We start from the raw sequence: 14393 nt of genomic DNA, 5'->3' as shown, positions 1-14393 counted from the left end.
TAGTTGCGATTTTTATAAGCAACCAAGTGTGAGGGTGATAAGTGTGGTGTGAACACTAAGCAGAAAAAAAGAAAACACTGTGTTTCTAAAATAACCATAACATTCAAGGGCCAGCAGTAGCCTTGAAATGTCCTCTACCAGGGAGTTGCTGTCTGTGCAAGTGGGGTGGAGACTGGCTCTTCATAAGCAGATTCTTCTCTGACTTGACCTGGAATTTTCTCTTTCAGAAGAACCATGTGTTAGACCGAGGATATAAATTTGTAGATTGAAAAATTTCAGCCACACATTCCTGTCCTCACCCTTCTCTGCAACCCAGGAATGATGGATTGGCACTGGCAGCAGATTCTGTGTCTCTGAAAGATCCAGTCTGACAAGGCATGAGTAACTTTCAAGAGAAGGGAGCCCTGAGTAGCTGCTAGGAACATTTTGATTTGCCCAGGAAGATGTAGATGCAGGATTTTTTTTTTTCTATAGAAGGAAACTACTTTGAGTTTCCCAAGAAGGCCTTAAAATTTGAGACCTAGGCAAAGGGGATCAAACATGATAAAGGGAAACAGCGAAAGGCTATGAGAGGAAACCCCCAGTGTTAAGTGCTCTGTAGATGAACAGCTGTCCTCATTGGATGCATGCAGGATTCCTCCTTTAGCTCTTGATGAACTAGAACGCTGACCCAGTTGAGAGGTTAGAGAGGATGATTGGAACAGAGGCCTCTATGAGAGCCAGTTTCTCTGGGAGAGGGCACTATGGAAAGTGGCCTCGCCAATGATATTCAAAGAAGGACTGGAAAAGCTATCCAATCTACCTATACTTAACTCGGAAATAATACTATTCTTACCTATGGGTACTTGAAAAATTCCTGCCATTCCTATTTAAAAACCACTTAGATAGATTGGAAAAGTATTCCTTAGAATTATGATAAAGTAATAATTGAAATAATAGCTAAAACTCAGTACCAGCTATACTCGGTCAACTGTACAAATAATTTATAGGAAACTAACAAATCATTGATCAGGCATATACAGTATAACATTTATACATATTTATTTATATGGAATTTACATTAGGTAAATTACACTAGGTATTATAAATAATTTAGAAGTGATTTGAAGTATATGATTGAATTGCATAGATGTGCAAATACTACATCATACGTATAAAGGATTTAAGACCCCATGGGTGGGACCCGGAACTGATCGTGCACAGACACATAATGTACTTCCCTGTGTTTTGCTTACTTGCTTTGGACTCCCTCATTTCGTTTGCCTGAGAAACCTGTGAAATAAGGACTATTATTATATCCATGTCATAAATAGCAAAAACTGAGATTTGAAGAAATTGTCACATGGGTAGTGACTGATAGGGAATTGAATTAGAATCCAAGATTGTTCTAATTGATCTAAAAAGATGAAGAGGGCAAGAAATATCAGGTCGGAGGGAAAGAGGGAGCAGGCAGTAGGGGGCAGTAAATCTTAGGTAAAAGGGACCCAGAATGGTGACTGCTGAGGACTGAGTTCCTAATTTGAAATCCCATCAGAGTGGTTGAAAGGCAGCTCAGAGAAGACGAAAGTCACTAGGTAGGCTCAACGTATATTCTCGTCCGTAAGACACCCCAGTGTCAGTCTGAGGCCCAGGAAGTCATTCTGTGCCCTCATGCCTAATTCAGGGGATTCCATTTGTCCAGATCTAGTTCTGGCCGGAGTCTGCATGCACCGCCTGTAACTGAAGGCTTTGAAGATGGATCTTCTAAGGTCATGTGGTGGCTATCCTGAGGTTTCTGGTCATTTGCCAGAACGTAAGCAGGAAAAACCAGTATCCTAGGCCTGAGACACAGACTTCACAGATATCAGCAAAGGGTTTGCCTTTGTGGTTTCAAAGGAGATGGAAGGGCCACAAGATGGTACACTCTGGTGTATACCAATGCTGGGCTCTAGGACAAGGATCATGCCATCCAGGAAAAAAGCAAAGACAACCATACGCATAATTTTTGAAGTTTCTAGTAGTTATATCTTTAAAAGGAAACAGGTGAAATAAATTTTATGAATAGATTTTATTATAATTAGCAAATGGATCCAAAATATTGTCATTTACAAATGTAATTAGTGTAAAAACTGTAAATATACAGAGTCTGAGCACTTTGGTGTGTTTTTATACTGACTTCAATCTCAGTTTAGAGTGGGCACATTTCAAATGCTTAATAGCTACAAGAGGCTAAATGGATAGATATTGGACTGAATACGGATAGGTCTTAGAGAAGGAAATGAGTTATCAATCTCTGTAATTAGCAAAAGCAATTTAAAACATAAAATCACCAATCTGAGTTCTTACTGTGGGCTGAGTTCCATGACACATGTTTTATGGAGCTGTATCATTTAATTCTAGAGAGTCAGTGTGTTGTTCTAGGCTGTCATGTCAAAGAGATAAACGAGAGCCCAGAGCCCGCCAGGAACACTTACAGTTCTAAGGAATGGCACTTTATGCACTGCAGCAGGAATTGTACTTCCTAGAGTTAGGCAGTGTGTAACTTAGCCAGCTGTACAGTGGAAGACCTGTGAGAGAAGCTAGGCTATGCTCGGTAGTAGACTTGGAGTCAGACTTGGATCCAAGCCCCAGTTGTGGCATTTAGTAACTGAGTGGTCTTGAACAAGATAATTTTTTTACTTGTTTTCCTTCTTTGGAAAGTGGAATAATATTATGTTAGTACCTTACTCATTACATAGTAAAAATGAAATACATAAAATTCTTCAGTGACTCCTTTGTGGGAAGCCTGTAATACATGTTCATTATTGTTTCTTATTTCCATTATTTTAGTGTTCTAGGTGTCCTCAGAACTCAGATTGGGAACTATTGCATCATCTGTTTTATTTATGCTTTCACTCAGGTTCATTACTGTAAGGTGTTTTCACTCGATAAATGCTTCCTGATGCCTGTTAAAAGCCAGGTGTACCCAACACTCTCCTGCCTTGGTAGGCATCAGTGCTTCAAGGGTCAGATAGAGAGAGAATTGAGCAGGTGGTAAGGTTTTTGTTTTTAGAGAAAATTCTTTTTTGGCCCCCATTTTTCTCTTGTACATGGAAGACCCTCATGCTTCCCAGATCCTTCAGTCCCTGAGTTTTCAAGTCATCACAGCCTTCACTTAACACCTTTCTCTAGGATATTTGTCCTGGGGGGAAGCCTTTGGCTCCATTTACATCAGAGGAATGAGGATTTCCAACAAGTAGGGGGCACTGGGTGAAAAAGAAAATCCTTCCCTCAGTCTTTAGATCACAGAGTTGTGGATATCTGCCCATTTTGTGTCCTCATGGCTTCCTCTCTTTATGTCTTTCATGGCCTGAGCTTTGCATAGGTTTGGGAACACATAAGCAAGCCAGCCCCATCCCCAGCTCTCAGAATGTTCACAAGCTGATAGGGAGACGAGTCAACCCTAGTAAACCAGATGCAATGCAGGGTGGGCTCTAGACTGCTTCCAGGTTCCTTAGGCTTGTACTATTCAATAGCCATCAGTCATATACTTTATTCAGCTACATTTAAGTGGATTTAGATTTTTCTTCTTAATTTTTAAAAAGCTCTAATCAGGCAAGCAACTTGTCTAGCTCTCAACAGCGCAGGTGGACCTCTCCGTCCTCATCTGTGGGATAACCCAACCATGGTCAGTAAGCACCTGTTTTTCTCTCTCCTTTGCAGATCAGTGACATTGTTGGCTATGAAATAAAGCCAACTGAAACAACTTGCCTCTCCAATATGCTGGAATTTGGATTCAACAAATACATTGAAAAGTAAGGCTCATCTCTTTCTGCATAAGTTTTTCTATTATTATTTGTTAAAATATCTATGAGTCCCCCACCGTGATATAATCATCCTGTCAGATGGTGTTTCTTCAGGTTTAGGATGACTTGAGACTGTGATAGCCTGAAGTTGGGTAGACCACCTCCTGGGGCATCTTTCATATTTAGTTATAAAAGCTGATGATTATAACTAGAAAAGTAAGTCAGGGATTTTATTTCAAAGGGGAAATTTTGTTTTAATCATGTTCTTTGAACCTGAGCTTCAAACACAGCTTACAATAGCTTAGGGCAAAACCCATTTAGCCTTTCTGTTCCCGTTTCCTCTTCTATAAACAACTAACTAGGAGTGGCCTCCTGAGCTCCCAAATTCCACGAAACAATCAAGCCAATTCTCCCCACACCTGAGTGCTATGATGCCTCACAGCCAGTCCTTCATTATGGGGTAGGCCTCAAAGAGTTGATGCTTAACCTAGTGATTAAGACCTTGGTTGGGACACCCGTATCTGTCTAGGAGTGTGCCTCTTCTCCATTCCCAGTTTCACATATGACCCCTGCTTCCTGCTAACACTCACCCTCAGAGGCAGTGGCGATGGTTCAAGTAATTGGTTTCCTACCACCTATGTAGGAGTTCCCAGTTCCTGGATTCGGTCAAGTCCATGGGCAGGCTGTATAGGCATTTGGTGAATCAGGTTCTCTTTCTCTCTGTCTCATCTTAGCCACTCGAATAAATTCTCAATGTTTTTATTAAAGAGCAGGCCTAGAGATACACACCTTTCTGCTAGGAATAAATTAAATTCAGCCTTCCATATCCGTGGGTATTGTTGGGTTTTTTGTTCATTTTTTTTTTTTGCAATCCGTGGACTCAACCAACCAGGAATCAAAAGCATTTGAAAAAAGAGTGCATCTGTACTGAATATATAGAGAGACTTTTTTCTTGTCATTATCTCCTAAACATATACAATCTAATAACCCTTTCCATAACATTTACATTGTTTTATGTATTGTTAAGTCATCTGGAAATTATTTAAGCAGGAGGTAGGCAGTTTATATGTAAATACTGTGTTGTAGTCTGTAAGAGATCTTACTATCCATGGCTTATGGTATCTGTGAGAGGTCCAGGAATTAACACATAAATTTTGGGAGGACAGTAAACATTCAGATTGTAACAGGCATGTAACCTGAACTGATGGTATGTCTAGGTACTCAGTCATGAACCTATTACTGCATGTGGTATTCCACTCACTTAGTTAACACGTCTTTATCATAGTCCACGGTAAATGAGCTTCTCTGACATATTTGGGTGAGGTCAACTTTTTGAAATGCTTCAGAGAGTCCCTAACTTTATAATACCACCTCTCTGCAATGATTGGCATTTTACATCTAACCCTGGGTTATTTATAAGGCACATTTCCAGCATTCTGCCTTACTGAATTATCCCATCAACTCTTTGTCATAGGCAGATGACAGTCTAACCTGAGGTCTGTAATGAGACATGGCCACATAGCCAGTGAACGCTGGAGGCCATAGAACTCCTCTTCTTACACTTACCTGTGTTGTCACATGCCTTTGTTAATTATCCCCTACATGCACACTCCTTTGGGCTGTCTTCCAAAGACCACACTTAACCATGATGGACCATGTTGCTGAGAGAGGTCTGAATCAGTCATTGTTTTAAATTGTCTGTGCGGGCCCGGAGGCGTGGCCTAGCAGCTAAAGTCCTCGCCTTGAACACACCGGGATCCCATATGGGCGCCGGTTCTAATCCCGGCAGCTCCACTTCGCATCCAGCTCTCTGCTTGTGACCTGGAAAGGCAGTCGAGGACGGCCCAAAGATTTGGGATCCTGTACCAGTGTGGGAGACCTGGAGGAGGTTCCTGGTTCCCGGCTTCGGATCGGCACAGCACTGACCATTGCGGCTCACTTGGGGAGTGAATCATCAGATGGAAGATCTTCCTCTCCTCTCTGTATATCTGACTTTGTAATAAAAATAAATAAATCTTAAAAAAAAAAAGAAATTGTCTGTCTGTGCTTGGTCTCCCTCCCCTTTGAGTTAATGAGGCCTTTCAAATCTATATTTACCCTTATTTGGTTGACCACATGTTCTTCTGACAAGTAAATGGGAGAAGGCACATAATTGGGCCGGGGAGGGAGGCTGGGGTGTGGGTATTGAAGAGGAAATAGCAGGGGAAGAAGCAGAGGAACTGGTTCTAGGCCTTGTTACAGCACTCTCCATCTAGTGGCTTTGGACCCATCACTTGCTTCCTCTGGATCTCAATTTCCTGACATATAAGTAAAGACCAGGTCATCTCTTCTACCATCTAGAATACAATAAAGACAGGGTTGGAGCAAAGAAGATAATTGCCTTTAAAGAACTTTACTTCCATCTCTTTGGTCACACCTGGAGTTTAGGACCCAGAGCTCTGCTTGGAAACAAGAAAGCAATTGTCTTCCCCTCTTCTCTCCATCTCCTTATCTGTGGAATAGAGGAGCTTAGATGGGTGGCCCCAGAGTACCAGGGAAATGCAGTTGTTTTTGAAATGGGGAGGGAAGAATGGCAAAAAGCCATCATAGAAATCCACAGAAATTCAAAACTTGAAATGCAAGGTGAGAAATCATGCAGACCTTTGGCAGTAGCTGGCAAGATTTAAATCAGGACAATACATATTTTGCTAAAACCGTGTACTTTTATTGTGTGAAAAAAAAAAGTGGTGGTTCGGAGAGCTTTCTACAATTTTCTGAAGACATCTGAAATTCCTCCTTCAACACATTTTCTCTTCCTCCCCTGTTCACGTTGCTGCTGTTGTTTTTGTCTCTTTAGATTGGAGCCCATTGGCGCAGCCGCCAGCAAGGAATATTCCCTGGAGAAGAACTTGGAGAAAATGAAATTAGAATGGGCTAACATGACATTCAACTTCATGAAATACAGGGACACTGTGAGTCTCACTCCAACCGCAGCCACACCCTCCCTCTGAAAGCAGCCCGGGGTATTGCGTCGCAGATGACAGAGATGATTCACTCAGTCAGCGCAGAGCTCACAGAGGAGTAATCCCTCTCATTTTGATTGCTCTCTCCTCCAGTTGCCTTCCTGTGCCAGTTATCCCTCCTCTGAGGCATTACTGGAACCATGCAATTTCACATCAGAAAGGCCCTTTTGACTCAGAGCAAGCAGCTTGTTCAGGTCAGAGGAACTGAGCAAGCCTCCTGAATTAGCATCTCCCACGGACGGCCCAGACTCACATACAAGGGTCCTTCAAGATGCTCATGGAAAACACATAACGTGAATAAGCTATGTGTGGGTTTCAAAAGGAGTTTTTGCATCAGAATAAGCTTACCTTTCCATTCCCATTTTTTGCGTGAACATTTTGAGATGCTCTCCTGTCTTCCAAAAGCTGCTCAGGGAGCTCAGAGCATACCAGTGAGTCAGCGGTATCTCCAGCCTCTTGGATGTTAATGTGCACAGGCATCAACCCAAAGACCTGTGGTTAACATGCAGGCTCTGCTTCTGCAGGCCTGCGGCAGGGCCAGAGATGCTGCAGGATGTAGATTCCTATCCCACTGGGGTGGAATTCTGAGCTATGTGAGGCTGTTGGGGATCAGTATGAAAAATAGGAGGGCAATTCTGATTTGATGGATTTAACTTCTTTGCAGGATACCAGCATCCTGTGCGCAGTTGATGAAATTCAGTTGCTTCTCGATGATCATGTGATAAAGACCCAGACCATGTGTGGCTCCCCATTCATCAAACCAATAGAAACAGAATGCCGGGTAAGAGGGAAAGAGTTGAATGTTTTATCATTACTGTTAGCCTGGGTGTGTCAGAGGAAAGGAGAAAACTTTTAACTTGAGTTAGCAAAGATACTTTGTTCTGATTGGAAAAAAAACAAGTAACATGAGACTGAAAGTACTAACCATCCAAATAAGCATATGCAATGCCAAGCCTTTGTAATAATCTTCCAAAAGAAAGACCTTGGGCCTGTGCAATAACCTAATGGCTGAAATCTTAACCTTGCATGCACCAGGATCCCATATGGGCGCTGGTTCATATCCCAGCTGCTCCACTTCCCTTCCAGCTTCCTGCTTGTGGCCTGGGAAAGCAATAGAGGATGGTTCAAAGCCATGGGCCTCTATACCCACATGGGAGACCTGGAAGAAGCTCCTGGCTCCTGGCTTTGGATCAGCTCAGCTATGGCCATTGCAGCCACTTGGGGAGTGAACCAACGGATGGAAGAATGTTCTCTGTCTCTCCTTCTCTGTAAATCTGACTTTCCAATAAAAAGAAGTAAATCTTTTAAAAAGAAAAAAGAAAGAAAAGCCTAATAGCTAGAGTTCTCACCTTGCATGTACCAGGATCCCGTATGGGCACCAGTTCATGTCCTGACTGCTCCACTTCCCATCTAGCTCCTTGCTTTTGTGGCCTGGGAAGGCAGTGGAGAATGGCCCAAAGCTTTGGTTCCGCATACCCTTGTGGGAGACTTGAAAAAGGCTCTTGGCTCTTGGCTTTGGATCGACTCAGCTCCAGCTGTCGGGGCAACATGGGGAGTGAAGTATCTTAGGCCAAGGGCACAGACCCTGTACCCAGAGTGCCGGGGTTCAAAATCTGGTTCTGTCCATTATTGTATCACTTTAGAAAGTTTGCTAGAACAGTTGGTTATCTATCCTGAATGTGTGACGTGAGATACGTAATGATACCTACCTCATAAGGCTGTACGGTTAGTGATTTTACATGCATAAAACACTCAGTCCATCACTTGTCACAGAGTCAGTGTCAACTGTTGTTATCAACATTCCATTGGAATGGAGCTCCATGAGGGCAGATACTCTTGTTTCGTTCACTGCTATAAACCCCTAGCCCACAATAAATAAAGAGGACACTCAGTAAGTCCAGTGGCTCTTCGAAAGTTCATGGAAAATGTGCACTATTTCAGAATTGTTTTGCACCAACATAAATGTATCTTAAAATATATATATCTATTTTTTTTCCATATGAAAAATACGTATATTTTTCCATGTGAGTGTAAGGGCCCAAAGGCTTGAACCATTCTCCACTGCTCTCCCAGGTCATAAACAGGAGAGCTGGATCAGAATTGGAGCAGCTGGGACACAGACCAGTGCCCCTATGGGATAGCAACACTGCAGGCTGAGGACTAGCTTGCCACCACTGTGCCGGCTCCCAATTTGTCTTTTAATTTCAGTTTCTGCGAATATTTTGAAATACCTTAGATCCATTTTTTATAAAGTAAATGAATGAATAGTAATCCATTGATTTGTTCATTCAGTGGGTCTGTGGTTCTGAGGGACAGGTTAATAGTTCAAATATAAAATGCTAACTTCACAGAAATGGGAAGAAAAGCTGGTACGTGTGCAGGAAACTTTGGACGCCTGGTTGAAATGCCAAGCCACTTGGCTGTACTTGGAACCCATCTTCAGTTCAGAGGACATAATAGCCCAGATGCCAGAAGAGGGCAGGAAATTTGCCACTGTGGACAGTTGTTGGAAATCACTCATGTCCCAAGCAGTGAGTATTTTCCCCAGCACATCTCATCCACAGGAATGTGGGCATGCCATAAAAATACTCCTCATTGTACGTTGTGATTATCCCTATTAAAACGTCTAAGTAAATTGGATTGAGGCAAATTTTGTATTTTTATTTATTTGTTTTTCTAATGGGCCAAAATTTCAAACATAAGTACATATATTATGAAAAGTAGAAACCGCTTGAAATCCCACCTCCCCAGAGGTAATTATTACCAGGTTGTATTATTCAGCATACAGAAGAGTGATTTAGTTGTTTGAAAGTGTCAAGGTCGGATTGCAAAACAGGTGACATTGGAATCAAGCCTTGAGGGTTGCAGAGTTCATTGGGACATCTGTTAAGAGGGAATGTCTTTCTTTGTTTGATTCAATTGTACTCAAATTGGGGTAGACTTACAACAAAGAATTTGTCTCAGTGAGTTTTTAGCTGCCCTGCTTGTTTGTGGGAGTGAGGAAAATGGGAATTCGTAATTCCTAGCCAGGGGATTTTATATGAGCTACAATTCTTTGGTTGCAAGTTATAGAAACCCACTCAGGGAAACTCAGACAGACCAGATGAGTGTCTGGCCCTAAGGGCACAAAGAGCACAGACCTCGGCCTCATCAAGGACAGATCTGGAACTCAAAAATTTCCACATGTGAGCTCTTGGTCCCTCTTCCCACACCTGCTTCAGTCGCTCTGCAGACTGGCTTACTTTTCACTCAGTCTCATGGCTGGACATGATACACAGCTCCAAAGCTCCCTTGTTTAAGAGGCCAATGCTGAGTAGGACATAAGGTCATGATTTGGGTTCTAAACTCATAGAAATTGACATATCATTAGCTTGGTTGATTTCAGAAGTCCAACCCCACTCAACAATGATCAGAGGACAGCATGACATTATGGTAGAGTTCACCCCAGTGCGATTAGGAGGAAAGTGAAGAGGCAGTTGGTGGGGCAGGAGATATTAGTTCTTGGGTTTGCCACACCACACTTTTCACAATGGCTATTCTCAAATGTTGGAAGCTACATGAACACTGTGGCCTTTTCTGATGGAATCTAGGTGAAAGATACTCGAGTTCTGGTGGCAGCAGACCAGCCACGGATGAATGAGAAGCTTGAAGAAGCCAATGTTCTGTTGGAGGACATCCAGAAGGGGCTAAATGAGTACCTGGAGAAGAAGAGACTGTTTTTCCCCAGGTATCCAGCAATGTTCTCCCATTTCTTATTACCTGCTTGACTCACACATAAGTAGAGTTACATTTTTTTTTCATACTGAGAATTGGCTATAACCAACTATTCCTTATTCCTTCCTGGTTCTCCATTCCCCTCAAAAGACAGCATTCAGGAGTGGACCACGTCCTTGTGTTCACTGTGCAAGGTGAAGAACACCTATTCTGTGAAAAGACACTCTGGGTATTTATGATATTGTTTTGTGACCATGCAGAATCTTCAACTAAAAAAAATTAGGTTTTTTTATATATACTTGGCTATATATGCCATATATGTACTATATATATATATATATATATATATATATATATATATATACACTTGGCTAAATTTTGAGTTCTAGCTGTGGTTACCTTAGCAGGCCATACCAAATGACTTTGAGGACCTTATATGGTCCAAAAACTAGATATTCCCTAATCTCTGAGAGATTGAATGAACACAGGGGGTCAAAGTCACACTTTGACCAAGCAAAATTATCTTCTGCCAATGGGAAAAAAAAACATAAACATGGTATTCAGGATTCAGAACCTGGCCTTTGACGTTTCACAGTCCTATTTTAAAGCTCCAACCTTCCTTGCTAATCTTGAGACCTCCAGCAAATATTTATGAGCTTCAGATTCTCCAATATAAAATTGGAATATAAGGTCCCCTATTTTGCATATTTGCTGTACAAATTAATGTGCTGTCACATGTAAAAACAATCGGTACCTAGACTGTGTATTTCAGAAATGTGAACCAAATGTTTCACCATTAAATTTTGTGCTTTCTGGGAGGTATGTTTACATTTGACTGTTACTTCCCCACAAGAATCAGTGTTGTTCTGTGTAAAAATCAAGGTAATTTTAAAGGGGTAATTCCAAAAAGGAAGGTCCTCCATTCTAAAAATCCTTCCTTGTCTAGTTCATCATGGGTGGCCACTGCATGTCATTTGACTTCTGTTGGTTTACAGGCTTGATGCTAATTCACTTTTCAAAAAGTACATTTTAATGTTCCTTGACAGGGATACAAAGTCAGTCCCCTGCACTCCAACTTGCATCTGTTTCAAGCAGAAATTCTTAAATTTCATTGGTACCTGTTCAGTGCAGTGTTGTCTAATACAGCCTTCTGTGATGATAAGAATTTTTTAAAAAGATTTATTTTTTGTACTTGAAAATCATAATTACAAAGAGAAAGAGAGAAAGAGACAGAGATCAAGCTCTTCCATCCGCTGACTCACGCCCCAGATGGTTACTCTGGCCAAAATTGGGCTGGTCCTAAACTCTGGGAGACAGGAAATTCTTCCTGATCTCTCGTGTGGGTGCAAGGGCTCAAGGACTTGGGCCATCCTCTGCTGCTTTTCCAGGCCATTAGCAGGGAGCTGGATTGGAAGTAAACTGCCAGGACATGAACCAATTCCTAAATGGGGATACTGTTGCTTAATGCAGGTAGGTTAGGCCACTAAGCCAGCGCACGAGCTCCAGTAAGAATGTTTTATGTATTTACTAAGACCATGTCCATTAGCTCCATGTGGGCATTGAGTACTTTAACATAAGAAAGTGGATTTCTAGTTTATTTAATATCGAATTTTCTATATAATAGCCACATATGACCAATGGTTTCTGTATTAGACAATACAAATATAATACAAAAAGTAGAATAACTGATTTGGAAGCACAAAATTTTTAGACAAGGTTAAACTTTAGGAGACCTGTAATATTTGGCTTCTGGTTCTGTATCCACTATTATCCTTAATAAAAGTCTGAGTAGTCAACACTAAAATAGCCTTTCGCTTATACGGGAACACTGCTTTAAATGCTTTAGATTTAGTTAACTTACTTAACCCTCATAGTAATCCTATGAAGTTGAGAGCATTATTCTCATTTTATAAATGAGAAAAGAATAATTTTCCTAAAATCAGAACACTGGTAATGGCCAGTCTAGAATTTAAACTCAGGGAGTCCAGACATTTATTTGCTTAAACTTTCTAAGCCATATTTCTCACCAAATTAAATGCATGCATATATGTCAGTATTTCTTTATATATTTTTTAAAGATTTTAGTTTATTTTTATTGGAAAGTCAGATATACAGAGAGGAGGAGAGACAGAGAGGAAAGTGTTCCATCCGCTGATTCACTCCCCAGGTGGCTGCAATGGCCAGAACTGGCAGATCTAAAGCCAGGTGCCTCTTCCGATTCTTCTACACGGGCGCAGGGTCCCAAGACTTTGGGCCATCCTCCACTGCTTTTCTAGGCCACAAGCAGAGATCTGGATGGGAAGCAGGGCCACTGGGATTAGAACCAGTGCCCATATGGGATCCTGGCATGTCAAGGTGAGGACTTTAGCAATTAGACTATCGCGCTGGGCCCTCTTGCTGTTTTTTTTTTTAATAAAGCTAAATATTATTAGTAGACACTTTGAAAGTTATTGATAGTCACATAAATTTTATCTTGAAAATGCAGAGTACTGAACTGTTATTTTGATTTAAAATACATGTTGTTGTAACCATTTGGTCTTATTCATGGTCACACATGATGGAAATAGAAGCAGTATGAACTCATGGAACACACTCATGTGAATTTCACTTGACAGTGGGAGAAATTGACAGCATTGTTTAGATATTGGTTAATCAGACAGCCAATAATTAATTCTTGATCTCTGCCTTACTTGCTTAACTTTCCACAGTCAGTATATTAGTTTCTTTGATATGTAACAAAGACTCCAAAATTTAGAGGTTTGAAACAACATTTAGCTCCTACTCCTGCAGATTGGCGGGTTGAGTTGGGCTCAGTTGACTGATTCATCTGTAATCATGAGAACTCACATGTGACTATAGTCTGCTGGCAATCTCTGGCATTAATCACTTACCTAGTGCTTAATTTCCTATTAGCAAGTTGAACCACGTACCTTTCGTCTTCCAGAAGACTAGCTAGGGCTTGTTCACATGGTGGTGCTCACAGGAGTCCTAGGAGAGCAAGAGTGGAAGCATCAAGGCCTCTTGTAAGATTTGAAATTTGTGCAAACTCAAATTCACTACATTCTCTTGACTGAAGCGAGACACAGAGCATGCCCAGGTTCGAGGGATGTGAAAATAGACTCTAGATGAGAGGAGCTAAAAACATTGTGGCCAGTTTTATAATCCACTGTTATGCAGTGAAGATTATGGTCACAAGGTCTCTCCATTATGGAACTTTCAGACTGGTTGTCGCAGCAGAGGCGTGTTCCTTGCACATTGTCTGAAGGATTATTGCTGCCTTTAGGGCCTGAGAAAAGAGATGATGTTGTCTTTTTCTGTGTAATTGAGAAGATGCCAGAGATCTGTGCATGTAAATAGAGCCACTATTAATAAGCATCTTGTGGTTTCATAACTATACCATTTTCTGGCATATTGGGAGAGAATGAAAGACAAGTCTTTTCTTACCACAAGTCTCAATGCTAACTGCACATTAGAAGCACCTGAAATTTTTGAGCATATGTGTTTCTCCAGATCCAACTCCAGAAGCTCTGCGCACTGGAAGTTTTAGACACTCCTGAGGTGATTCTTAAGTGCAAAGTTGAGAACCACTGGGGGCTGGTATTGTGGGCCGCTGCCTGATGCACCAGCATCCCATGCAAGAGTCAGTTCTAGTGCTGGGATGCTCCACTTGCAATCCTGCTCCCTGTTAATGTGCCTAGTAAAGCAGTAGAAGAAGGCCTAACTACTTGGGCCTTCACCCATGTGGGAGACCTGGATAGAATTCCAGGCTTCGGGAATTTGTCTGGTTCAGCCATTTGGGAACTAAATCATTTGAGGACTGAATCAGTAGATAGAAAATGTGTGTGTGTGTGTGTGTGTGACACACTCTCTCTGTAAGTTTCAAATAAATAAGTAAATTCTTAAAAAAAAAAAA

The 14393-nt window shown here is 41.5% G+C and overlaps 1 protein-coding gene across 1 annotated transcript in view; it reads left to right on the top strand.

Annotated features, from left to right (window-relative positions):
- DNAH3 (dynein axonemal heavy chain 3) overlaps nucleotides 1-14393 on the top strand; it is a 126985-nt gene that overhangs the window by 34346 nt on the left and 78246 nt on the right. Inside the window, exons 19-23 of the mRNA XM_036492811.2 lie at nucleotides 3682-3773; nucleotides 6601-6715; nucleotides 7431-7547; nucleotides 9118-9297; nucleotides 10357-10493. Coding sequence (XP_036348704.2) covers nucleotides 3682-3773; nucleotides 6601-6715; nucleotides 7431-7547; nucleotides 9118-9297; nucleotides 10357-10493 — 641 coding nt within the window. The remainder of the gene's footprint in view (nucleotides 1-3681; nucleotides 3774-6600; nucleotides 6716-7430; nucleotides 7548-9117; nucleotides 9298-10356; nucleotides 10494-14393) is intronic.

The sequence above is a fragment of the Ochotona princeps genome, chromosome 24, assembly GCF_030435755.1.
Source record: "Ochotona princeps isolate mOchPri1 chromosome 24, mOchPri1.hap1, whole genome shotgun sequence".
NCBI lineage: Eukaryota > Metazoa > Chordata > Mammalia > Lagomorpha > Ochotonidae > Ochotona > Ochotona princeps.
Note: the sequence above shows the minus strand (reverse complement) of the source record. Positions and strands in the feature narration are given on the sequence as shown.